The 27,274-nt window shown below is 39.4% G+C and overlaps 1 protein-coding gene and 1 long non-coding RNA gene across 2 annotated transcripts in view; one reads left to right on the top strand and one right to left on the bottom strand.

Annotated features, from left to right (window-relative positions):
* GALK2 (galactokinase 2) overlaps positions 1-16,889 on the top strand; it is a 47,233-nt gene extending 30,344 nt beyond the window's left edge. The window contains exons 8-10 of the mRNA XM_061347363.1: positions 1,138-1,348; positions 10,116-10,317; positions 16,412-16,889. Coding sequence (XP_061203347.1) covers positions 1,138-1,348; positions 10,116-10,317; positions 16,412-16,616 — 618 coding nt within the window. The 3' untranslated portion in view covers positions 16,617-16,889. The remainder of the gene's footprint in view (positions 1-1,137; positions 1,349-10,115; positions 10,318-16,411) is intronic.
* The window catches only part of LOC133209047 (uncharacterized), a 110,655-nt gene that overhangs the window by 21,381 nt on the left and 62,000 nt on the right, over positions 1-27,274 (bottom strand). The gene's annotated exons all lie outside the window — the stretch shown is intronic.

Raw genomic sequence — 27,274 nt, 5'->3', positions numbered from 1 at the left:
TGGGATGTTTTTCCCATTTCTGATCTGTGTCCCTTACAATTTGAGCCGCTGCAGCTAGACTGTTTTCACAAACCATTTCTGGTGCTTGTAACACTCCCAGGTGCTGCTATAAGCAGGATAGACCTTTCCAGCTAAGCCCTGCCCACTGGCCTGATGGGGTCAGTTTCCATTTGGAACATTTGGCCGGTAAATGCCCAGCAGTTACTTCATCTAAGATACAGCATCTCCCTTGAAATATAGAAACAGGAACAGATGTGACAATACCTGTGACAGATTTCTACATGGGATTATTTATTTTAAGAAGTATAAAATTTTTCGTTGCCTTATAAACCAGTTTATTTGTAAATTCTTAGTTATGTCTCACTACTGGCAATAATCTCTAGAGGATGCTCAGTATTAGGATTAAAGTATGAGGGAAAAAAATCCATTCATTGAGCACCTTGAAGCAGATTTAAGAACGTGTCACAAACACGCACCAACATAAGAGATAGTATTTAAGTAAAACAAAGAAAGCCGTAATTGTTATTCTAACTTACCAGTAAGCAAGCTAAAATACAATTACGTAAATGCTATGGAGTTCTAGCTATTCAAAGCCTTTGAAAAGCAGACCAGAAGTGACTTAAGCAGTCCTTACAAGAATATTTTCTCCCCCTGCTTTCTGCATTTGCCACGAGTGCTTCTTCCTCTACCACTGAATATACAAAACTGTGTTTTAGACAGCAACAGAGTCATATGATTAGGATTTTGATTGGATTTTGTTTGTTCTGCTCTACTAAGCCTCACATAAATCTTAGCAAGTCACTAGATGGCACCAAAAGTAGTTAAATTTTATATACTGCAGTAAAGCAAAACTGGAAGAGCTCTGACATAACAACATCCATGGAAAAGGATAAATCACTCATGTGATACCACACAAATAATACCAGCAACATCTGATTTGAGGGAAGAATATCTGTCATTCACAGACCTTTTATAAATAAATATAATGATTATCTGCTGTGTACTGCTACAGAAGCAAATAGCTTCTGATGGTTCCCAAGTAAGGAGTGAAAAGAGCAAATGGGTCTTAATGGTGCTTATGAACAATTAAATAAACAGGAAGGCTCAATATTTTCTCTTTTATTATCTGAATTTTAGCTTCTTTCAAAGTCTAAAGGCTTGGACTGGGAAAAAATGTTGAGACTCCAAGATGTGCAAAGCAGGCTAGGAGTTAGCCTGGAGGAAATGCTGACCATTGTCGAGGAGGTATTACATCCTGAGCCTTACAGCGCAGAGGAAATTTGTAAATGCCTGGGAATTAGCCTGGAGGAGCTCCGCTCTCAGATCCTGAGTCAAAACACGCAAGACGGTAAGCATATATGGAGTGGTGGGGTTTAGTGTGCGATGTGTGTGTTACATAAAAAGTTTATGTATTAATAAGTAGTGCAAGCGAAGTGTTGCCAGAATACTTCCCCAGAATTTTGGGTGGCCAGGGAGAGACCTGATATCATGATTTTCATTTTAGTTTTTAACTTGGAGCAAAACTGGGATTTTGATTGAACTGTTTCTAAAATAGCAGAAGTAGCAGATCACTTATTGTTTCAGATGAGCCTGTGCTGACTGAGAGTTGTCTCTAAATAACCCAGGTTTTATTCTAGGGAAAGGTCTAAATTAGGCTTCCTTTTTTAGGCAATAGCTCTAATAAAGCCAGACACTTTGGATAGTTACAGCGTCGTTAAAACGACTCCTGTTTGCTCTCCCTTAACTGGTGTTAGAAAACAGGATAGATGGGCTTTTGTTTCTGTTTTTGAATTGGTAACTACATGATCACTTCATAGGACATGCTATGGGTAGCAAGACATCTAGGTCTCTCCTAGAGAGAGAAGTTTCTGTCACTCTCAGTACTATTTCTTCTTTAAGGAAGACACTGGTGGAGATGTGAACAATTTACTATTTAAAAAGTATTTCCCATGGATTACTGCTTATGATTATACCATGCACTCGTATGGAATAATCATGAGCACTGGCACACGTGGAATGGATCCTGAATGCATATAGTAGAGTTGCTAATATTACTGAATAATAGAGCATTTATGAAATAATTAATTTACGTTCACAACAGGTTCCCAGTTCTGACCAGAATCTTTCTTTAAGAATTTAAAATAACCCTTACTTCCTTGTTTCCATTCTGTAACCTTAATACCTCCACTGTTTTGCAGGTGAATTATATCCTTGCCACTCCTTCCCAAGACCACTTTCAGGGACACATGTATTTGATGCATATAAACCAGTAACATATCTATGGGTACTTGTGCTTATATTTAAATAATCTGTATATCTGGAACAATAGTAAACTACATATTGACCAAGATCAGGTCCTGAATCTAAAACATATTTTGGATCTTGGTGGTATCGGAGAGCATCCAACTATCTTATTGCCTAATTACACTGCCAGAGGGTACCAGGATAGAAAATGATGTCTTAATCCAGCCTTTTATCTCTGTAGAAAGAGTTATGGTAACTCTGTGCTGTATGTACATGAGGAATATACCGAACCATGTACCTGCACACTGCAGTGTTTTCATGGGAAGCTACAAGGTTGTGTATCTTCTACGCTGTCCCCTTACTCTCCCTTCATGAATCAGTGCGAGACTTATTAACTTACAGATATTTATAATCCTTATACCTGGTTTATAAAACAAAATTCTACAGTTCTGTAGAATTGAATTGTTTATATAGGTGGGTTTTTTTGTTTGTTTTTTTTCCCAAAACCCAAAGTCTGGATAAAAAATTTAAACATAAAAGCTATAGGAGAAACTCAAATGGAATTTCATACTGTGGCTCTGAACAGCACTTGCAGATGTTTGCTGAAAAGAATCTCTTAAACCTGCATGACCCTGATTCCAGTTGATAAGACCAATTAAAATGGGTTATGCCAAAGTCTCTTTGCATGTACAATATAGAATTAAGTAACAGATTTCTGTAAAACTATATGCAAAAAAGAAACAAGACACAGAAAGGAGGACTCTAGATCCACTGTTTTTGTTACACACCAAACCAATTACATGTTATGTTGTCTTTGGGAAACTAGAGGCTGTTTGACAAAAATATTGTTCCTATTTCCCCTCTACTTTCCCACTATATTTTAATGACAATGCCTGGCTGCTTCATGTGAGAGAAACATACTGACAACTAGAGAATCTCTGCAGAGAATTTCGGAATGCTGTTGAACCACTTTGTTCAACATGAAGAACCATAACATTTAGAGTATCTTTCTTCCTTTGTATACCTTTTATCACTTTTTGTTACCATTTTATCAACTTTTCTGATAAAATCTTATAACATTAAGGGTGAAGTGTTTGCATGAGAATTACTGTTTAGATGATTTACTGGATTCTGTGTTTTCTCTGTGGCTGAATGTAAATTGTCAGCAGTTTTAATTTTTTGTATTATTGAAAGCTCAGTGACTGCTACAGATAGTGTTTTGTACTGGTATTGTCTCATGTTTAAAGATCTGAAAATGCTACATAAATACTGTTTTAGCCTTAAGCCTAGCTTCCCTTCCTCTACTCCTCCAGTCATGGTACTGTACACTTATATAATATTTTATAAATGTACAACTCTAAAGCTCCCCATCCCAAGGAAAAATGGCATGGACAGGTTTTGGGTAAGTCTCAGACCAGCTCTGCATCCCTTTTATAGACAAGTACTTGAGGATTTCTGCAGTTCCCTACTGTACAGGCCACTTGTTCCCCAGGTCTGGAGAAGTACAGATAGTGCATAAAGCCTCTCTAAACTTTGTGCAGTAGTTCCTTGGCCAACTCAAAATCCCGAGTTTCAATCTCCCTTGCAAACGTTTACACATGGATTGCACTTGTGGCTTCTGAACATCTCTAGAAAAATAATATTTATTACTTTCTAAGGTGCACTGTGCCATAATTTTGGCTTGGACTTGAGTGCTTCACAGAACATTTAGTGTGTGGTGACTGTGGGACATTAAGTATTTATAAGCTTCACCGCAAAAGGATATTCTTCTGTAAAACACTGTATTCCTTTAACCATGGAGTGGTTTTTTTCCTTCTTAAATGAGATATTTTTAAACCCATTTTTCCTTTTCATGTATAAAACTGTAATCTAATTTTGACATATGAACCTGGGAATGAAATCGCCATGGGAGGAGCAGGCATCCATTTGCTGTGTGGATTTGGCTGTTTAACTGCTCTCCTATCTCTGCCCTGGAAAAAGAACTCTAAATCTGTGCTGTAGCCTCAGTGAGTGGTGTTTGAGTAGCCTTTCATTCCCACTGCCAAATAATTTGTATTAATGGTGAGCTCAGGGCAAGAACAGTTTCCACTCTATTTGCGCAGACAGGCGTACGTGAAGGTGGACTCTCAAATGTTCTGTCAGGCTGCTCGGTGATACATAAAGGTCTGTTGTGTGCATTACATAAACAGAAGTTACCTTCAAACTATTAGACCTTAGAGCACTTCCCAGCTTGAAGGTCTAGGTGCCTACTCCAGCCTCAACCATCCCCTTCCATAACAACATGGTTTACTAGGGATGAGCCCCAGAGAGGTGGCTGCTCTAAGCAGATCCCGTACAGCTACCTGGAGGCTGCCAGCGTTTGGGGTGAGCCACAGGTTAGGCATAGGCACTGACTGCTCTAGGTTAGTTGCAAAAGTCTTGCTGGAGCTAGGATTCCTCTGGATGAAAAATCACTTTAAACCAGTAGTTACCATAATCTCAAAGCAGGTGTCTGCTAAATGGGTCACTGAATCCAGCAATGACTCGTCTCCTGGTTTATTTTCAGAAAGCCAGATTGCAAACAGTTACTTGAGCAGTCCCAGCAGAGTAACTGTTCCCCACTTCAAGTGGGGGGTTCACAATCTGGCTCAAATTAAAGCCATCTGGCAGCATTTTCTTATATACATTATGAGCCAGAAACCTTCACCCTCATCATGTTCAATCAGCAGGATGCCTAACAGAGAAGGGTACTATTCCACATGAGTAATGGTGGTAGAAACTGTCCCCTACATGATTTTGCATCGGTGAGTTTTTCCTGTTGTAAATTTCTAACAGTCCCATCAGCCATGTGTAGCTCATTAATCTACACTGAAACACATCTTTAGCTGCCAAAGCAACTAGAAAAAAATATATAGCCTGAAGAGGTTGGTCTTTAGCTAAAGGTCAGATAGAATTGTACAGGAAGCCTCTAAAGAAAGGAATCTGCTGAAGTTGAAGTTGTAACAAATAGTATGAGTTGCTGAGAAGCCACAATGCTTAATTATAAAGAAAAAAAGTCCCTGTAAATGGAGTGGACAGGTTTGCACATTTTTTGTAAAGCTAAAATTAAAAATATGACCATACATTTGAAAACCCACAGTAAAACTTTCCTGTAATATTTAATTAACCCACAGTTATTTGGGACTAATGGCCCAGGATTTTTGTTTGGTTTTGAGAAATTTTTTTATGGATTTTGGACAACCTTTCATTAATGTTAGTTTGCTGTATCTTAGCAACTTGGAAAGCTCTTGCTGCAATGTGAGCTATTAGTGCACTAGAAAATGTCACTGTTTCTTTTAAGGGCATGCGGTGGTTTGTAAGTGAACTGAATCTGCCTGTTTGTGGATAACATTATAGACCCTCTGCAGAAGAGCAAAGCTAGGCAGAGTCAGCAAGAGTTACTGACATGCTCCGAAAAATAGGTGAGAGCTGGTAATACAAAGCAGGTAACAGTGGAGGAGATTCCTTGTAGAAGATTCATTGTGTCCTCTTTGAAACTTCAGAAACACAGTTACAGAGGCTGTGACCTGGAAGGTGGATTAGATGCTCCTGAATACAGGTGAAACATGTTAAAACCCAGTGATATAATGTCAATAAGAGCAGGCCCAGGTATAAGATTCCTTGTCCTCCTTAAAATTTTCTTTGGTCTCATTTTGACTTTTCAGGTGGACTTTAATTTCTTCTGATCTGTATCTCTTTCAATCCTTAAACAGTGTTACTCACCACCACTTGAGTACACGAGAAACCTTTTCTGTGTGCAGCTGATACCGTACAAAATAAATTCCTATCTCCCTACCTTCTTTTGGGGAGGGGACAAAAGAGACCCTGAGATTCTGACTGTGTGTGTCTAGGTCTAAAGTTAAAGGGTTTATTCCTGCATGGCAGTGAGCTATGCAGAACACGGCAGAGAGGAAATGCATAACGATTTTCAAAGAACAGTTTTTGAGAGCGTGATTCTGGTCAGAGACCAGATCCTAGCCAATACAACTCTCCATGAGTCCAAATGGCACTACATCATTTTAAACAAGCAGAGCACCTCCACTGGGTATCATACGGATCCACTCAGAGAGAAAACAATACTTCAGCCATGCCCTAGAACAACTGCTCTTACCTCAGTGTGGCAGCCAGCTACTTTCATTACACCAGAGCTTTTAGGTTCCTCTCTAATCACCAGAGAGACTGGTACCGCAGGGCAATCTAGGTCTCATGAGGGATAAATGGTTCCCTAATCTGCCTTTTTCACTGACAGAAGATGGATTTGAGGGTACCTATACCCCCTAATTCACAAATAAATTTAAGGGGGAGAAACCAAGCCTTTAGAGTTTACTGGATTAGGAAAGTATATTTATTGCCCAGAGAAGCTGTGGCTACCCCATCCCTGGCAGTATTCAAGGCCAGGCTGGACAGGGCTTGGAGCAACCTGGTCTAGTGAAACCAAAGTTTCAAGCCCCAGGTGCCCCTGGCAGGGAGTTGGAATTAGATGATCCCTAAGGTCCCTTCCAACCCAAACCATTCTTTGACTCACATTTTCAGACAGATTAAGTATCTAATTTCCATACACTACAATAGGTTTAAGGATTGATATGCTTTTAATAATCTGGTATTGGTTCCTTACACCCTGCTTTTTTGCCCTCCTTTGAATACCACAGAGGGTGAGACCATATAACCCCGTCCTGTGCAACACTGGAAAGTTTACTTTGAGGGCTTCAGTTTGCTTCTTTCAGCACACTCCTGCCTTAGCTCAGATATAAACTAATCAGTTGTGTGCACTTTGGTTGTGTTTCTTTTAACTGTGACAAAGTATGGCTTAAGAATTCAGTCCTTTTTAATTGTATGCTCTTTGGCATGTCCTATTAGTTCAGATTTTACTTACGTGGAGCTAATATACAGGCTGTGATGTAGCAAGGAGATTCCAATATAAGTGTAATTCTTGGAAATACAATGCTATCTTTTATTATATAGAGATGGTTAGTTGGACTTCTCCTCCAAACAGAAGAGATACAAGAAGGTTTTTCTATTACCAGAGACATTTAAGCATTGAAAGCCAAAAACGTGAACCATTTCATTATTTTAGAATAATACTTAGGGAGTACAGAGGTGTTTGCTGTGCTGACAGTAATTTTGCCTGAAGAGCCTACTGCCAGAGAGGAAAAGCAAGCTATAAAACAAGGCTTTTGAAACACAAGTGGAATTTCCTGAAATAATACACAGCTGATAACCAACCAATAGCTAAGGTAACGATACCAGCCTTTAAGTGATACACATTCAGTGAACATCCACAAAGGAGTGTGGAAATAATGTACAGCTGCACTTTCTTGCTCAAGAACTGCCTGAAAGGATTGGCAGCCACAGAAAGCCGGTGTCAAGGTAGCATGTTCTCCCCTCCACAGGGTGCTCTCCAGGGAGCTAGTGCCATCAAGGACATGGCTCAGATCTTCTGGCTGGCAGCCAGTTGCTGGAGCACCCGTTCGGGTTTGCCAGTTCCCAGCATGACAAGCACAACACAACCCCAGCAGTTCTGAAGGTAATCTGGCCAGTGGAGCATTGCTTTACCAAAGGGTGGTCTCCGAATCAATCACAGCCTTTGGCAAGTCTGTTGCCTGACAATTGAAACCAGACATGTTTTCAGTTCATTCTTTGGGTTACTACTGTTCAATGGTGATTTACAAGAGAGTGTGAGCTATGGCAATCTCTCACGCAACGTTAGATATTCCCTAAACGAATGCACATTTAGAAATCTCCTTGCTCTGAAACAATGGCTTATAAGAAAAGAAAATTTAAAGAGAAACCATCCTTAAAAATAGGCCAAGCTGCCTTTCTTCAACATTCAAAAATAGCAAGGCAGTGCTCTGCAAAACACAGTGCAAATGACTGCAGCAGCAACACATCCAGTGGAGTAAAACAGACCTCTAAATGGGAACCAAAGTCTGCTCTTCCCGTGTGATACTCTCAAGGCGATGTTTCTTGAGGGCACTCAGTTTTCTCTTTTCTGTCCTAGCTTGAAATGCACTCGGAAGGCCTGCTCAAAGACAGCAACACAGGGCTTCTCAGTAGCAGGCTGTATCAGATTACAAAATAAATATCACCAGTAGCAGAACACTGCTATGTTCAGTGTTTATCATTTTAGACTGCTTGTGTCTCAGCACCATATTTTCAGCATTTACAGTTGTGAATTACACTTGATAATGGAGAAATAAGGGATTATACAGGTGCTGATGAAGTTTTAGTTTTTGGGTTGCAGTCTGGAGTACACATATAAGAGGCTTGGTAGTGGACACAGTTTTATTTCCAGTGTTTCAAGGAAGATTTCTGCATACACTTGCAATTGTAGATTGCTGAAGTCATCAGAAGTGGTTCCAGAACTTTGCTGTCTCCACAGAGCAATCAAGTAGGAACTCCATGTGTCTGGGTCAGATCATGAGCTCTGTTTTGAATACAGGGCTTGTCTCTCTTCTTTTACCTCTATGTGAGTATTTCATCAGCCATTTCAGAAAGCAAAAGAGGCCAGGAACTGAAATGAGGAAAGAAACCTTGCTCTAAAGGAGAATTTGTGTGTGGAAAGAAAATGAGAGATGCTCTGTGCTGTGATGAAAAGGCAAGATGCTGCCGTGGGTGTCCCCCATAGAGAATAAAGTGCTCTTATCTAACATTTACCGCCCAAACAGCTCAAGCAAATCAATTTAATCATAAATTAAATTATGTCACACATGCTTCTGGTGAACAATACTTCCTCAATAGCAGCCATGGTACTAAACCAAACAGAACTATACTGGGAGAACATAAATGATGAACTGCAACATGAGCTTGAGAAAGGCACATCAGTTCTTGGGTATCAGTCACAAACCAAACCTTCCTGTAAATAGGCGCAGCTTGAGGAGCCTTTAACCACAGCCATCCCCCTTCCCACTCTTCAGGCTTGGTGGAGAGGTCTGTACTCTGATGGCCATGCAGGTTCAGGCACACCCTATGGTATCCCCATGCTCACTCTTCCCAGATGAATTACTTTTTCATGGCACAACTGAAGTATTTTTGCCCAAATCCTTGCATTTGATCTCAGCAGGTAAATACTAAGCAATACCTGTGTGGGCTCAACATCTCTTCACCTCCACACAGGCAGCACTGACACTCCGGCTGGTAATACACACCAAAAATAAACCCTGAAAACCAAACTGACAGCACCTGTGCTCTGTGCTGTACCTGTAATCTAGTGTTATTTACAGTCAGGGTGAGCCTGCACCACTGTGAAAATATTTGAGAGGGCTTGCTTATGAATGCACCAGGAAACAGGGATAATAGCAGTTTTGTTAACCTCGGCTGCAAGAAACAAAGACAGAAAGAAGTGTTTGATGTTTCTGTGGTTTGGTGGTTGATTTTTCAAGAAAAGGTCCACTGGCACAGTTAGATAATTGATGTGGACTTAGCCTGGAGCAGTCACACACAGCACCCTGCTGCTGGGGGCCTTTCTGGTGATCTCATGACTCAGTTTTGCTGGTATTTGGAGACCTGAAAGCTTTAGATTAATGCCCCAGTGCATGTCACTGCTAAGTTGAACTTCTGGCTTGCCTCTGCAAAGTCAGAGGAGAGACTGGGTCTCTTTGATGATTCAGCAAGTAACACAAGCATGTGCATGAAGTTATGAACATGAAAAAAAATGTGTACATTGTATTTAGATGATCTCTAAAGGGCTTTGAAAGAAGATGTAGGTGAGCTTTTGCAGAAGACTTTCAGCCCAGGGAGTTCTAATATAGAGTATGAATTACTAAAAAAATACAATTCTGCTATGCTTTTGTATGTTCCTTTTGTATTGAATATTAATGGATAACTGTGATACTTTGTGTTTTCATTTTGCTTAGTATCCACCTTTAAGTTGTACCAGCGTGCAAAGCATGTGTACAGCGAGGCTGCGAGAGTGCTGGAATTCAAGAAGATATGCAACGAAGCACCTGCCAATGCGCTCCAGCTGCTGGGAGAATTAATGAACCAGAGCTATATCAGCTGCAGGGAGATGTATGAGTGCAGCTGTCCTGAACTGGATCGCCTGGTAGACATCTGCCTGTAAGTTCTGACCACAAGGAAGAGTAATCGCCTATTGAGAATATTGTTTGAACTGATGAGAAAATATGACATCGCTGGCTATTGCAATTTTAAAATGAAAGTATTCTTGTCTCTTATTACAAAATTAATCTCCTGCAGGGACATTACATGGTCAATTGTTTCCCTACTGACATGTGTGTAATGTTTTCAGATGAAAGCTGCAGTTTATGGCTTTATTACAGACTCTGCTTTTGGGCTGACTCATCGTCACAAGTGTTACGTTAGACTGTTGGCTCTTCTTTTTTTAAGCTGTAGAAGTCATGACTGGTTTTCTTAAAACATTATCTTAGTTGTTCTGTTTGAACACTGGTACTTTCGGGGTATTTCTTAACCATTTCAGAACTGTCACTGTGGGAACAGCAGAAACTGTTAGACATTCTGAGGTTGCCTTGAACTCATAATGGCATATTGTGAAATGCTATTGCATTTTTTTTTCTATTAGAAACATACGTTTGTCCAGGGTATCAGGTTGGACAGTATTTCACCATTCAAAAGGTGTATGAGCTGTTGTAATGGCCAACACTCTACTTCTGCTTTCCACATTGTGTGTCTGAGCTTTACCCACATTATTCAGCCTCTGTCTCTGCACAAACCTCATTCTTTTAGCTGGGTACCTTAACTGTTCATAGTGAAACAAGCCTTCTAAACTCCCAACCACATTCACTGGGTGTCATTTTCTCCCTTCTCTTCTGCCTGTATTCCTCCTCAGTTTCATATCCTCTAGCCAGAATCAACTGAGTTTGAGAAATGGCATGAGGTGAGCTCGAAGTCACAGGTGGCTGTGTTGCAGCTCCTCATGATTCCAGTTTCATACTTCAGCTCATCTGCTACAGTTCGTGCTTCTTCTTGGAGAACAGTGCACTTGGTTTAGGAAGCTCTGCCCCAAGCAAGAGCGTTACTGCCCTGCCAGAAGGGAAACACAGGGTGCCAGAAGTGTTTTCAGGCCTGAGGTCAAAAAACATCATTTCACTGTCTTTTAGAAGCAAGTATCTCTCAGTCTTGACGAAAACAGAAATTGTTTTGACTTGAAGGTGAAAAAAATGAATACCTTACCCCCTGAAAATTAAAGTTACAAAATACTCGTTCTTTACCAGCAACTGGCTTTTCTTTTTTATAAACTAAGTCTGGATTATTATGAAAATAGGAATTTAACAATCATGCCATTTGCCATGCGCTTTCTTACTTCTATACTGCTGTGGATTTTGTAAGCTGTAATATCCGTTTACCAGGTTTGTAAATTGGTAAGACTGTGATACAGATGATTATTTAGGTTAGTCTGATTTCTTCAGCACGCAAGACAGAATGGCCTCTGAGCCAGAAAACTACAAACTTAAAATCCAAACAGGAGACTTCTGGACATCTGCAGATTATTTTGCGTATGGGATACATATGCTGTTTCTATGGTAACACACAGAGGAGCTCTGATAGCCATTGGACACCCTGACAGTAATTTAGCAATACAGGTTTTGTTCCTTCTCTTGGTAACCAATCCCATAGGTAACTCACAGGCTACGTTCAGTTTATTGTATCACATAATGATCACATAGCAGAATAAGTTATGATGGTCACTCAGCAGGGCAATTCCACCATGGTCATCCCAGCTACTGACTGTATGTGAGAAGTGAGAACTGTCTCCAGAGTCTCAGCTGGAGAGAGAAACTACAGTCCACTGAATTATCAGAAATACTGGGCTACAAATTCTTGATCCAGTGCAAGCTATCAGCACTGCCTGTTCTGTGACACCACTGACAGAGGAAGAGCCTTAAAACTTCCCATCTGCGTTATTTTTAGGTGCAGTAACTACCCAGTGTTGGGTGTTGTCAGTCAATAGCGCCTGGTAACTGACCTTTGCAGAAGTAACTAGCCATTGCAAGTGTCTTCACTCAGGGTATCCAGCTTGAATTGCATTGATGGGGGCTGTTCTCAGATATGCTGGGAGAAAACTATCCTGTTCCAAATCAGGAAAAACAAGTAAAAAAGTGGGGAACTGGTAAGATCTGCACGGCAGCGTGGAGTTACCTGTGCTACATTGAAATAAAACTAGCATGGATGCTAGCAGCTGCCTATTGCAGCATGAAGCTCAACACGGAGAGGGAAATTCTCTGTTTCTCATTTCTGCTGAGCTCTGTGCTTTCACGGCTAGACAGCTGCTGCTCTCGGAGCTAGCCCGGGTATCGTGACACTGGCTTGCAGGCAGTAGCACAGACCCAGCCACAGAACCCAAAAGAAAGGAGTACACAGTTAGGATTTTACCAAATTAAATTAAAATTAATCGGAGCATTTCAGTTCCAGGGACCAAAATAACGAAGGAAAAAAATTGATGTGTTTGCCCGTGTTACATCAGATTTGTAACTTACCAGCAGAAGAGCCCACAGCTAGTATGATGAGCATAGCTAAGCACCACAGCAGTGTCATTTGTGTGAAACGATTTCTAACTGGCATATTAAAATTACTTAATCTGGGATTTTTTTATTACATTCATTGCACAGAAACAAGTAAATTATTTGTTCATGATAATTTAGGCTTATTCCACCAAGAGAATTTCCACAGAAATGTATCTTTCTCCTTTAGAATTTTGATATTCTTCATTGCTTTTCTGATTTTATAATTATGATCTTAAGGTTCTTTCCAACCCTAACTATTCTGTGATTAACTCTCTGAAAGCGGACTGCTGTTCTAGATGAATGCAGCTAAAGCCAGAAGCTAACTTTTGGAAGCTATTGGAAAAAGCCTTAATTTTTCTCAAGTTGTACATTAAAAAAAAGGACGTACAATCACTAGTCACTCTAGGAAGGCTTGGCCAATGTGATTACAGGAATGGCCAGGAACTACATAAATTACATTCTTTACTTACAATGCTATACAGCTGCCCTGTAACTTTAAAAAGCCTTTCCAAAAATACATACCACAGAATTGCCTGGGTCTACTGCTGCTCTCTCCTTACAAGGTTTAAACTGTGAAGAATAATCTGCATATCCAGATGTTTTCTGTTTTGCCTAGATCTTTATGTCTTACTCTACAACTTCTGCCAAGAGAGAAAGGGATCCATACTTGCTGTGGTTTGTAGTGCTGAAAACTGTAACCACGAGCTGGTCAGTTGTTTTTTTCCCTTTTGCAAAGACAGACGACTTGTACTTTCTCTAGCCTATGTCATGCTGCTAAAAGCTGTTTTACCTGTTAGACTTTTAAAGTAAGCAACACAGAAAATTTACAAAACAAATAAAGAACAAAAACTTGGATCTGAGCTCTTGAGCTCAGTAGGTACTTCTGAAAATCCCTCAGAATCCTCAAGTGCTGCAGATGACTTACTTTCATTCTCTTATTCTCCATCTTTTGGTGGTATAAATCCTGATAATTTTGGTGTTATGAGCCATCCCCCTTGCAGTTGAAGACAGAAATGATCAGAGAGGATTTGGCTAAAAGATACAATTTTTACATTACGTCAAGTGCCTTATGGTAGCCAAAACACCTCTGCATTTTATCAAGACTGTTACCACTGATGATTCTCCTAGTGCTGCAAAGCCTGCATTCATGGCACAGTGTGAAAATTCAACAAAACAAACAGAATACCCTACAGAAAGAAGCTGGCAGCTGTTTCAGAGCCAGAAAGGCCCAAAAATGCTATTCAAATGCACACTAAGCTCATTTACACACCACACCCCTTTCCTTGTAAGGTAATTCTCTGTTTATCCAGTGAATACTGGGAGCTGAGTGCCTCACACTTCTGAGCTACAGACATGTTCTCTTCCTCGCGTGCTCTGACTCTTCCTCCATTACTTATCCTGACGGCTGCAGCACAGCCCCGGCACTCCACAGGGCACTTCCTCACATGTTAAATCCACATCATCTGCTGAGTGGGGGAGCACTCCCTCCACAAGATCATCGTTCATATTCCTCTTCATAAACACATGATTTGGATGCCAGTGCACAAGAAGAGTGCCTGTCTACAAATCCCACCTCACCAGAAGGGTCTAGCATAGGACTGAACTAATGAAGCCTTGAAAGAGAATTTCAGGCCTGTTCCAAAATTAACTTCCTTGTGTTTGATGTTTAACATCGCACCCATGAACCACATCTCCACTTGATGTGGAATGAGGTGCTCCCTTCTGAACTCATGTGGTATCAGGTACCTGGGTCTCAGATGTTGCAGCACTGCCCATCAAAACACCAAGTTCCTCGGCATTAAGCCCCAAGCGTCTCGTCACATCCCCACATTTGAAACTGTTAACCACAGTATTTTGAAACACAGTGACTTCAGCTCTGAGACAGGCATCTTTTCTGTCTACATTATGCTTTATTTCAGCTAAGTATTTTAAAATGACTCAGTAAAAATGAGGCATGAGCATGACCACAGAGAATTATGAAATCAATAAAAGGTTCAGAAAAATTCTGAAGGGGTTTCAGTTGCCTACCAAAATAAAAGCCAGACACCATCTGCAATACAAAGTTCTGATTGAGGTAACAGACCAAGTGAGTACAGAGTTGATTCAGCTGACTCTGGAAGGTGGATTGGGCCTTATGAGGTCAATGGGAATTTCCCTATTGATTGCAATTGAGACTGTATTGGGTCCTGCACATTTTAGGAGGTTGCTCCATTGACCAGAAACTACAAAAATTGCATCAGAGGATGAGTGGCTTACAGGAATAACAATAAGTAAAATAAAACACCAACAGGAAATAAAGAATGAACATAAAATCGAGTCAATATGAAGGGTGGCACCACACAGACACACTGAAGAAAGTGTTTCTGTTCAAGAAGAGATGCAAGCATGTTGAGAATCAAACACATATGTAAGTACTTGCTTGAAATACGACCTAAACCTCTATTAACCCAGCAGTATACCAGATTCATTTAACATAAAATGCACATATGAAAAACCACCACAGCCTACTCAGAATGAGCTGTCATTTTCCAGTGTTACTCAAATGATGCTGTCTCCCCTCTAACACATTTAAGACTGGTAAATCTCTGTGCCTGGCCATTGGAAATGTATCAAAAGTATCTGTTTGCAAATCAGATTAGATCTCTCCTGCAAATAAGGTTTTAAATGAGTTTCTAAGTCATCCTGTTCTGACTGAGTTAGAAAAGCTCCAAAGAAGGTTATTACAGGGTATTTTCCTACTTTTTCTTAATCTAGGTAAAGTTCAGGAACACAGATAAGCAAACTAATGAAATTCTACTACATTCTAATGAGGGGGTATCTGAATCTTGCAGAGTAATGGTGTGGGGTTTGCTGTAGAACACTTCTAGCAGGCCAGCGTCTTCAGGCTGGGAATGGTTTATATTTTGGATGCCATTTATTTGTCATTGTTCTTTCTATTCACCCTCCTTCAGTAAGAGCATTTTTTTTTCTTTTGGAATGAAACTCTTGTTTTACCTCTACTGCTGTAAATCTGTGAAGTTCATGAGGTTCCTCCGGAGAGAGATGCCCAGCTCTGTCCATTGGGCATGAACAGATGTTTCAGTGCAGTGGCTCTGCAGGACTTTTGAAGGGTTTCTGAACTCTCCTTTTCTTGACTGGCATGCTCGGCAGCCTTGCAGAAGCCTGTGAATCTTCAGCGTGTTTTAGATCTGTCCTGGAAGAATAGAGCTATTTGTCTTTGCCACATTAGAAAATGGCTTGCATGCCTACATCCTGTGCAATTAGTTTATGAACCCTCTTTTGTTATTTTTGTCATGTATTTCTGTTTTCACTTCTGATGTCTTATGAATGTTGCTAACGCAATTCCTTTCTTCTGCTTTCTTCATCTTGGCTGTGCTGCGATCCTCCAAACAGCTGATGCTGAAGCATTATAAAAGAGGGTGACTCTCAGAATTGACAGAAATGACTAATGACGATAGCACAGTTTAAAGAGTCAGCATGGGGTTTTTTCCTCCAAAATGGTAACTTCAAATTGCTGTAATGTCACATATAACCAAGTATACTTCAGAAAAATCAGATGATGTAGATGTGCTTTAAGTATTCACGTTTCCTACAGGAATTTTCTATATGGCAAATTAACACTTTATGGTTTCTTTTACATGATTTTTTTTCTTTTTGTTATTTCATTTTAGGCAATCTGGGGCCATTGGGTCACGTCTGACTGGAGCTGGATGGGGTGGCTGCACAGTATCAATGGTGCCTACTGACAAGCTGAATGCTTTCCTAAAAGATGTAAAAAAAGCTTATTACCAAAGTGATGTCCAAAGGTTAGCACTGGAGAACAGTCTGTTTGCCACCAAACCTGGAAGAGGAGCTTTGGTTTTTGTTGAGGCCTGAAGAACGTAGAAACTCTGAAAGTATGTAGGGCATTCGGAACTGGCAGTACTTCCCATGCCACAGCAAATGAATGCTTTTGCTGGTTTTTATTGTAACGAGCAGTTGCTATTATCAAAGTATATTCTTGAAGAAGCGATTAAACAAACACTCTTTGATTATAAAGTCTTTTCTTTTTTCTTCCATACTAAAACTATCTTTCAGTATAAACTTTGATTTACCAAAACCTATTGATAAGGAAAAGTGAAACTGAAATAAAGATGATATTTGGCTACAGTGGATCTCTTCTCTTCTCTATTTACTGTCATAAAAGTAAGACCAGGGGGAGCAATGAGCTTTTTCATTGCAGGGCAGGAACCCTGCAATGCCTGCAGGCCTGTGCGGTGCTAATTCTCTTTGGGTGCCGGGTATTCTTTTGTTCAGAGGCCTGTAAAAATGGAAGATTAAACTGAAGCATTCAAAAAACTGGGAGGACTTTGCTAAACATGAGAAGTTTTATACTCTCCTCAAATAGGATTATTAATGTTGCAATTAATTATAATATTGGAGGAACACCTACAGGCCAAGGAAAACATTAGGAATACATTATTCTAAGCGAGAAAACTTTCCTTCCAGCTACGTGTCTGACGTATCTTTGTGCAAGGGTGACTTGTTATGAAAGTTTCAACAAAAACAAATGCTGTGAGCTGTGCAGGATGAGAACATATTCCCCTAAGTGAATGAACAAATAATGAGGCAGAGTTTGGTTTTGAGTTCTCCAGACACAGTATTCTGATGGTTGCGTCCTATCTGTGCTTGTACAGGGTAGAGTATTTGCATTTTCATGAAGAACTTACAAAGGACTAATATAACCCACTGAGGATGTAAAGAAGCAACTAAAATCAATAAGGAATAATTAAGGAGATAATTCAGTTGTGCCAAGCAAAAGTAAATGGGCAAGACCAAGAGCAAATGTCATTGACATGTTACGGACAAGCTCCTGTCTCAATCCCACTTTACACTCCTGAATCTCAAGGTTGCAGCTGCAGAGCATTGGAATACAGTGCCTGCAATCCATGACACATCTCTTGAACAGGGGGAATGATGGTGATAACAGAAAGGTGACTGTACCTCAAGATACCAAACGATGCCCAAACTCTATTTCCAAGGGGAAGGTTAGGGACCTGTGCCCTCTCCCACAGCCAAACAATTTCCACTTCTCTGATACCCAACATAAAAACCAAAGAGAAGTTGTGTGAGTGTCACAACCCTTGCAGTCATTAGAGACACAGCAAGATTTGTCCCTCTGCACATTTTTGTGATGCTAAGCACAAGCTAATGTTCGGAAGTCTGCATCAAATTAGAGATCTCTCAGCAGAGATCTTCTGTACATTACCCACGCTAATTCCGGCCAAAACCAGATTCTTAGAGGCTACTAATTCTGCAAGAGGTCTCTGCCAAATCTGAGCACAGCAGATGAACAACAGCCAACACAAACTGCCAGATCTTTTCAGGAACCTCAGAGGGACATGTAATGGTAACACTATCACTACAGAAGATTCCTGTTGTCTGACAGCCAGGAAAAGTGGAACAGTGAGTGCTGTAGATAAGCAAATCAACTCCTCAGGAGAGGAAAAGTATAGGGTCTAGGCATAGACACAGGGAAGATGAGAAGGATTTGGAGGGGGGACAGTTAAAGGATGCACTTGAGAAGGGGAAAGCAAGGGATAAGCAAGACAGTCAAGAACAAGAGGTGCAGTTATAGGAAGGTTTATTCTCAAATCATTATTGCTATCTGTGGAAATTCAACATCTTGTAACCCTTTTGTAATGTATAGTAGATATGCCCTAAGTTCAACTAAACCTGTAATCACAGAACTCTAACAAAATCAAACAAGAAGAAGTAAGTATTTTCAACAATCTTGAAGAAAACCTTAGAGATTGTAAGTAAAATAATGCCATGGTTTTGTTACAAATGGCTTTATTAAATACAATCTTCAGCTTAACTGAGTTCCTGTTTAATATCACAACACACAGCCATGGAATCTTCCCCAGCACATGCAGGCTGCAGTACCTTTCAGAATATTTCTGTCAATTAATGTTATAAATAGATAATTCTCATACACAAAGAAAAGGAAAACAGAAAACTGGCACAGTATAAAAGAATCATACAGAACATTCTAAATGTCTGATTCATTTCTTTCCTTTTTTATTGCTTGAATGCCTTCAATGTCTCTTGTATTGCTTCAATTTAATGAATCTGGGTTTGGGGTTTTTTTTGTTTGCTTTTTAAACCTTTGAAGAAGTTTTCTACATAATGGTAAACCCCCCTGATAATTAGAGCATGAGAAAAACACACCAACAACGTGTAAGGTAAGCAGCAAGGGTATTAGTAGTACTCCTAACAATAAAGCAAGATGGTCTTGGTTTGGATGAAAACTTCTGTGTATAAAGCAGCAACTCCTAAGCATATTTCCTGAGTTAGTCTTTCCAGAGCTGTACTTTTAATAGCTTTTTCTAACTATCTTTTCAAAATCTCTTCTGTAGCTAAAATAATGCTAATTGGTATATAGAACCACAGATAGCATTGTTTAGGTTGGAAAAGACCTTTAAGATCACTAAGCCCAACCACTAACCCAGCACTGCCAAGTCCACAACTAAACCATGTCCCTAAGCATCACATCTACCTAATCTTTTATGTATCTTCAATATTTCCAGGGATGGTGACTCTCCCACTTCCCTGGGCAGCCTGTTCCAATGCTTGACAGCGCTTCTGGTGAAGAAATGTTTCCTTATCTCCAATCTAAACCCCCCCTGGCACAAGCTGAGGCCGTTTCCTCTTCACTTGTTACTTGGGAGAACAGAACAACACCCCCCTCACTAAAACCTTCTTTCAGGTAGTTGTAGAGAGCAACAAAGTCTCACCTAAGCCTCTTTTCTCCAGACTCAACACCCCCAGTTTTCCCTCAGGTGCTCAAGAGAATTGTTCTCTAGATCCTTCACCAGCTTCACCATCCTCTGAACACACTCCAGCATCTCAGTGCCTTTCTTGGAGTGAAGGGCCCTTGTTACTTCTCTGAGCATCAAAAGCTCTTACCATTTTGTGATCGCTATGCCCAAGAGAGCCTCCAAACATCACAACACCCACGAGCCCTTCTCTGTTCCCAAACAACAGGTTCCATCCCTAGTTGGCTCTCTCACCAGCAATGTCAGGGGTTTCTCTGACATGCTCCAGGAACCTCCTGCACTGTTTCCTCACTGCTGTATTGTATTTTCAGCAGGCAGCTGGTAAATTGAAGTCCCCCATGAGAGCAAGGGCTAGCGATTGAGAGACTTCTCCCAGCTGCTTATAGAATATTTCATCTGCCTCTTCATCTTGGTTGGGTGGTCTGTAAGAGACCCACCATGATACCTGCGCCTTGTTGGCCTTCCCCCTGATTCTTATGCATAACTCAATCCTATCATCATCTTCATTGAGCTCCAGACAAGCAAAACACTCCCTAATACACAGTGCAGACCCACCGCCTCTCCTTCCTTGCCTATCCCTCCACAAAAGTTTACAGCCATCCATTGCAGCACACGCACACACATGTATATTTGGAAACCTAATGACATTAAATGTCAGAACATATGCAGAGGCAATGCATCCAGTCAGCATGACCTATTATCATCAATGAGGTGTGATTTTATCTTACTATAATGTCTGATTGTAAGTCATTCAATCACGATTTTAATCTTACTGTGCAGTAAATGGGTTCTAAATCTTTCCAAAAGGTATTTGGAATGGAGGTACTGTTAGACATCTAAGTGCAGCAACATCGCCTGGTGCCATATTAATACTCTGTATTATCTTAATCCCATTGACATGTAGTCTTCATCACTGTACTTGATGACTGTGTATCTTGTACACAGGAACATGCTCATGCTCCAAAATAGAACAAGAGTAATTTTACCATTCACCTGACAGGAGAGGATCACTACTGTATATTTGACATTTGCTGTCTTGGACACAGTGCACATACACACAGAGACACACACATATGGCAACCTAATATATAGTAGTTACTTACATAACATCTTCAGGAATATGGGTTTCTCATTCATATGATCTGAATGCCAATTTTTATTTTAGTAACTGCTGTGCACTTACTCAGTATAAACCTTCTGAAATTCCTCTCTGAGTCCATGTGTCTCTTTAATAACACTTTGATATGTTGGAGCAACTGCTGTGCCACAGATCCAGTCAAGTGAAAGATTTGCATCTTCATCTAACTACAGTGTATTTGTGTCCTAAATCCCAATCAGATACAGTTAAACAAATATAGACACAGAATAAGATTCACAAAAAGCTATCTAGCTGGTTCTAAAAAAAAGATACTTTGTAAATCATAGCTGTTATGGGCAGGACTGAATTAGTGCTTTCTGATTCTTGTGATTGTATGCTTCATCAAGAAAAATGAACGCTATAAAATGACTTACACTGCAAAGTAACAATAGCATGAAAACAGACTGGTAAAGCTTAACATTGTGAAACCTGTGAATCATGCCTCATATGAAATCATATTTTAAATGCTAATTTCGAGATGGAAGGCTAGCTATTGGTAACAGACCAGTTCACAGTGTAGAAAGGAGCACACTGGGGAACATTAACTGAAAATCATTCTCTGTTATACAGCCTTGTTTGACAGATTTTTCCCAGCTCACACAAGATTGGCAGAGAAAGCGCTGTCAAGCAATATTGCTGTCACATCTGTCCTACCTCAGCTCTTCAGTGTGGCCAGCTTTTTCATTGAGCACTCTTCTGATATTCAATATCCCATAAAATAGAGACAAAAGATTAATTCTGTTCTTGATCTTATCTCTTATTCTCCACCCTCTGCTTTTAGACTTGTGTCAGAAGTAATTAACTATGAGATTCTGCAAGATACCACATCACAGCCTCCAGTAACAACACCATGTTTACCAGGAGACAGAATCAGCCAAGGTGCTGATGGTGGAGAGAACTTAACCTCCTCTGTAATCTCTCATACTTCAGTAGGGCTGCAATACTCAGTCTAACTAAGGTAGTAGGACCAAGCTGTAATTAATGAACAGCTTTTGGAGCCCCTAAATCCTCTGCAGATTTGGTCACCGAGTTCAGCAGAAGACGGAGTTACCTTGAGTGACAGTTTGCACATATAACTGATGCACCCAAAATCTCACATGTAATTAAAGCACTCGTGCCAAATTTGTCACAACGTAAGCTCTAGTAATGGAAAACTACAGAGGAGTAAAAAAATACTGAAGCTAATCAGATGAGAAGACACTAAGCTTTCAGAATTAATTAACCTATAAAATGTTGGAGATTGTTTTCCAACAGCAATGATTCTGCAGAAGTAACAAACTGGATGAGGATCTATACAAAAGGGTTTAGTATATTTACTGGATTTTAAGTGTAACGTGTTTTGAGAATTGCTGTTGTCTCCTAAGCACTGCACTGTTGGCCAAAATTACACATTCATATTAAACAGAAAAAAAACCCCACCTCCTCTCCCCACAAAAGCACATCTTTCTGCACCTGGCACACGAGACTCAAATAACTCAGTAAAGATTAGATGTACTTCAAACTGAGACACACCAGTGCCCAGGCAGCTGTCTCCCTTCCAGCCAAGCTGTGTGTGATTTGGGGTGGGAATAAAAATACGTTCTACTAGCAAATGATCAAGCCAAATGTGTGGGATGGTGGGGTTTTTAATTCAAATTAATTTCTGAAGGGACACTGAAGCAGGTTTGTATGAAACTCTTACAGCAGTTCCTGAGGATTATTATGAAATGCCTTACTTTGCCAAATTTCATATAATGGAGGGTTTTACTTGTGTTGTTCTACATTTTCTGGTTTCTTATCTGCCCCTCATGTGACAAATACACATATTTATTTTTGTTGGCTAAGCTGTTCCAACTTAAAATAACAAGTGGGATTTTTGCTCATGTTTCTATTGATCAGTTATCAGCAGAATTAAATTGTACTGACTAATGCTGAAGGGTTTTCTGCTGGCTCTCTCCCAGTGAACATCTTTTCTTGTAACTGTGTCCTTCCTGTCCAGACTTCTGTCTAGAGAAGAATTAAGACAAGAAGACCCCGTCCTTGAGGAAAAACTCACTGAGCCACTTTTAAGCAGCAGTAACAGCTGCAGGAATAATCAGGTTTTTTGATGAAGGTCTGAACCTAATTTTATGCTAGAAACATAAAGCTCTAACTTTCATAGCCGATTTAAAACTCTAACAGAAAAGAGGAGCTAAAAGCAGAACCAAAAGAATCTAGCAAGGATTTACAGAACTTCTGTCAGATGAAGTTAAAGCTTTACAGTAGAATTATAAATCTAATCAAAGCCAAATACGAACACTGAATGGAAAGATTTGAGGATAAACAGTTAAAGACCAAGGCAAAAAATACCTATTGTGCTGTTTTTATAGACAGTTATTGTCAGGCACTGACCTTACGAATCTATCCAGTTAAATTCCTGTGCAATGCTTTCTACAGCCAACCCAAGGCTATCAGCAGCAGAACAGATGATGAACTTTCACAGGCCTTGACTATTTTAGATTTCTTTTCTGGATACCATTTGCAAGAATGAGAGGAGGCCTGGACAGCTTTTGTTTCTGAAGATCTATAACCTGATGATGGCGAATGGGGAGAGAGTGGGACGCTGTTGCAAATGATTTTCAGTATTTCCTCTAGAGGGAATACATGGCTAGTGTAAGCTGCTTCAACAGATGACTTACAGGCCACTCGCTATTGTTGAAAAACTTCAAAATTTGTCTTGTCTGAAATTCATAAAATATTTAACTTTCTTAGTTATGAGATTTTGGGACTTTGCCTTCACGAAGCTTATTTTTGGTAAAACAAATTAAATGGTTAAAGGAGTAAAATTTTATTAACAGAAAAAATAGAATGATTTGTGTGATTTCTTAGTATTGTACTAAACCAGCAGCCTCTTGTACACAACGCGCTGTCAGTGACCTTGTTTCTCCCTGTCTTAGCTGTGCTCATTTAGCAAGAAAAATCTGGTCAGATCCTTGAAAAGTGAGGGCATGACTATGCCAAGAAATGCACACCAAATCCTGCAGCACCCCTGAGTTCAGGGCACTGAGATGCTGGTGCACATTTTAGACTTCTGTTCCATCACTAAGAAAGTGGCGGTGACTGTAGACTCTTTCAAGCAAGCCTAAGGGGCTGAGTTAAGAGTCTGAATCTCAACTTCAGCTCCACTAATGAGATTTATTTTATTTCTATGTAGGTGGTCTCTTATTTCTTAAATGCAATTAGCATACAGTTGTTGCCTGATGGTTTTATTTATTTTTTGAAAGTGCCGACTACTGGACTTGCTTTCATAGTTCTAGAGTTTCCAGAACTGACTTTTGTGCTCCACAAGCCTATTTTCAGGAAATATTTTGTAAGAGGCACAATATTTTGACCTCTACTTTTATGGCTGCAAAGGCTTCTCCTTTTTATGTTTCCTTTGTCTGTTCATTAGGGGCCATCTTTAATTCCTAGATGTGTTTTTGGAGACAAATTCCTTTCCTTTGAAATACATACCATTAAAACAAAACATTAAAATACTTTAAGTCTCTAGACAAATTTATGTGTTTATTTTATGAGGTTCTATGCTGTGTGATGGCCTGAGCAGTGCACAGAAATTTACATATTTGTCCATTTTTAGGTTCTCTTTAGACATTTCCTGACATGTTAATTAGATTCCTTTTGCTCATTATATAATTGCAGAAAACCCCATCCATCTCACCCTGTCTTAGCTGTAAAATGAATAGAAGGTTTCAGGCTTTTAATCAAACTATGAAAAATTTCAGCATCCTGTTTTTTTGAGGGTGACATAGATGAGTGCTATGGAGTGTTTCTAACTTCTAAGCTTTATTACAGTTTTGCTTTCTCTAATTCATGGATTTAGAATTCAGACTCAAAAAAAGGAAAACTTTTGAAAATCAACATCATGCACATTGCACATTACAATAAACATGTCAGCAAAAGTGCACATACTAACAGTTCCTGGCAGCTAATTTGTTAATTTATTCTTTTTATATAAATGGACAAATTACAACTGCCCATTGTGGTCACATTAAAGGGAGAATGGTGTGGAAATTTCTGTTCTCAACAAACCCATAAAGAAGTGGACACAACTTATTTTTAGACAGAATTCTGCTCATAATGTGAACAATCACCTAAAATCTGCTGAGAAAAACATAATCAGTTTCACAAGAAGTCTGAAGTTTTCTTTTTATCCCATTAGTCAGCCTAACAACAAGTTTTACAATTTTTCCTTGTAAAGTTCATAAAAACAATATGACAAATAAAAATACCACACTGAAAGCTGAAAAAAAGAGTTTTCCACTCTTCTATATGATGTTGCGAAACTTGTTAAAGCCACTGAAGTTAAACTACTATAACACAGAATCTGACACTTAAATATACTGAGTAAGAGTTGCCTGTTGTAACAAAAGCTGCTGAGATTTGACAGTTTTCCTTACCAGTCAGCTGCCCATTCCTATGCTGAGTACTCTACATCAAAAGCCAGTTACAAACTAGTTTGTCTTTAATGTGTTGTATGCAAACGCGTCAATATACGGAGGATCAAAATTTTAATTTCCATCAGAAAATGTTTCAGGGGAACTCCAAAGCCAGCCTAGCTAGAGCAATTTTATATACATCAGGAAAAGAACAGCATTAAGTAGGAAATACTAGCTTCTGAAATCCTTTTAAGATATAAACAGAAAGGGCCCCGAATATCTGTCCTACAAAACAAATAAATCCTCCCTACATTCAGAAAGATACACGTCAGGCAGAAATATGTCCAAATTCAGAAAATACTCTCAAGTTCTTAAAGATTTATAGAAGTTTGGATCCAAAGAATATAGTTCAGAGCCACAATAGAACCAAGTCAATATATAAAGCTAGAATCCAAATATGATGGGAGTTTCACTACATTTTGTGAGGTTTGATTTACGTTTCTCATTCAGCCTTATTCCCCCAAAATCTAACTAAAGTTACCAAGCTGAAGCGCAGCCTTACTTAAGACATCTTAAATCATGTGTTAGGTTGAAGGATAACAAGATGAAGGACCAATCAAATCTTTCTTTCTGTATTTCGAAGTTTCTCTCTTTTAGGCAAACCACTTGCTGAGATTGTCTGCATTACTGTGGTCTGTCTCAGTCTAGAAAAGAGAAAACCGTCCCAGCTATTGTGGATCATAGCAGAAAAAGGAAACAAATTAAATGGGTGAGACTTTAGCAATGCATTCTTCTCCCTGCCCCGGCTGGTTTAAACAACCTAGGCAAAAAGTTTTGAGGAAAAAAGGTTTTAAACACAATACAGGTTGGGGCTCAAAAAGGATATGGCTGTTCGTAAACCTCAGTACAATTAGTCCTGCAATTCATGAATATGACACAGCATTATCTATTTCATGTGCCTTAAGACAGTAGGAGACCAAAAGGCTTTGGCCACAGAAGTCTGAAGAGCACACGCTTGCATTCTGGATCTGAACTGATACAAGAGGACTGTACAAATGGAAGAAGTGTCAGTAAAGGGTATTATCAAATTAACTGCCTAAAATAGTAACAGAACAGACAGGGAACTTTTAAATATATATTATCAAAAAATATTTATGCTCAGATTTTTTTTTAAACTAAATTCCACCCCTCCCCCCCCCCAAAAAAAAAAAAACACACCAAAACCAAAAACCAAAGCACTGTACTGCATAATGGTGATAGGAGTATAAGAAAGGATCAGAATTTCTGACAAAGACTGATGGCAGTGATCTAGTAATACAGGAGACCATTCTCCATTGCAAGCAGGAAAACTGCAGACTGTAATAGGTATAAATCCAAGTCTTTGGCATGGAATACAAACACCTGCAAGTAAGCTGGAGTGAATTTAAAAATCAATGCAGTATTTTATGCAGAGTAAATAAAAAAAAAAGAAAAAAAAAGGGTGTGCGATAAATTGAAGTTGTATAAAGAAAGAACCTACTGAATCCCGTTCTAAACTGCAGTTTACCAGAGTCATGCTCTTACCATAATCTAGGGCTAAAGCACTTTCCTTTTCTCAACATCGAAAGCATTAAAATACGGTATAAAGGACCACTGGAAAAAAATCATAAAAACCATATAAGAACAACCAGTACAAATACAGGTTATAAATATTTAACTTAAATGCAATACTGTTCAAAACCACTGAGCATAATTTACACAATAAACATACAGATTACATTTATGTCTTTTTTGTCTACTTAAAAAGTCTCCACACACCTAAAATTACTGCACCTGCAGATCACTAGAGTGTTTTTTCAGTTTATTTTCTCCAATTACATGTATTGCTCTTTTCTCACCATAATCCTCTATATTCTGATTTGGCACTATGTAGATAACTTTGCTCTGCAGAGCATTTCAGTACCATAGTTTATAAATATTAACAGAAGCATGGCTTTTGTTCATGAGGTACCCATAGTACGCTCCTTTTAATATCAGAAGTACATAAAGCAAACTTCCGTTAAGGTCTTGGATTCCTTTGGCATATATCTTATATTCATAATCTTCACCTATTTCTTCATCTCCTATGTATTTCCTATCTTCAAGTAGATTTTTGCAAATTGTATGCTAACAAAAATATAAAGATCATACAGCTTCTCTTACATG

This window comes from Neopsephotus bourkii, unplaced genomic scaffold (genome assembly GCF_033783945.1).
Source record: "Neopsephotus bourkii isolate Nb327-2 ecotype Australia unplaced genomic scaffold, CSIRO-AGI_Nbou_v1 NB_318, whole genome shotgun sequence".
Classification (NCBI taxonomy): domain Eukaryota; kingdom Metazoa; phylum Chordata; class Aves; order Psittaciformes; family Psittacidae; genus Neopsephotus; species Neopsephotus bourkii.
The sequence above is the reverse complement of the archived record's forward strand: the minus strand, read 5'-3'. Positions and strand labels throughout refer to the sequence as shown.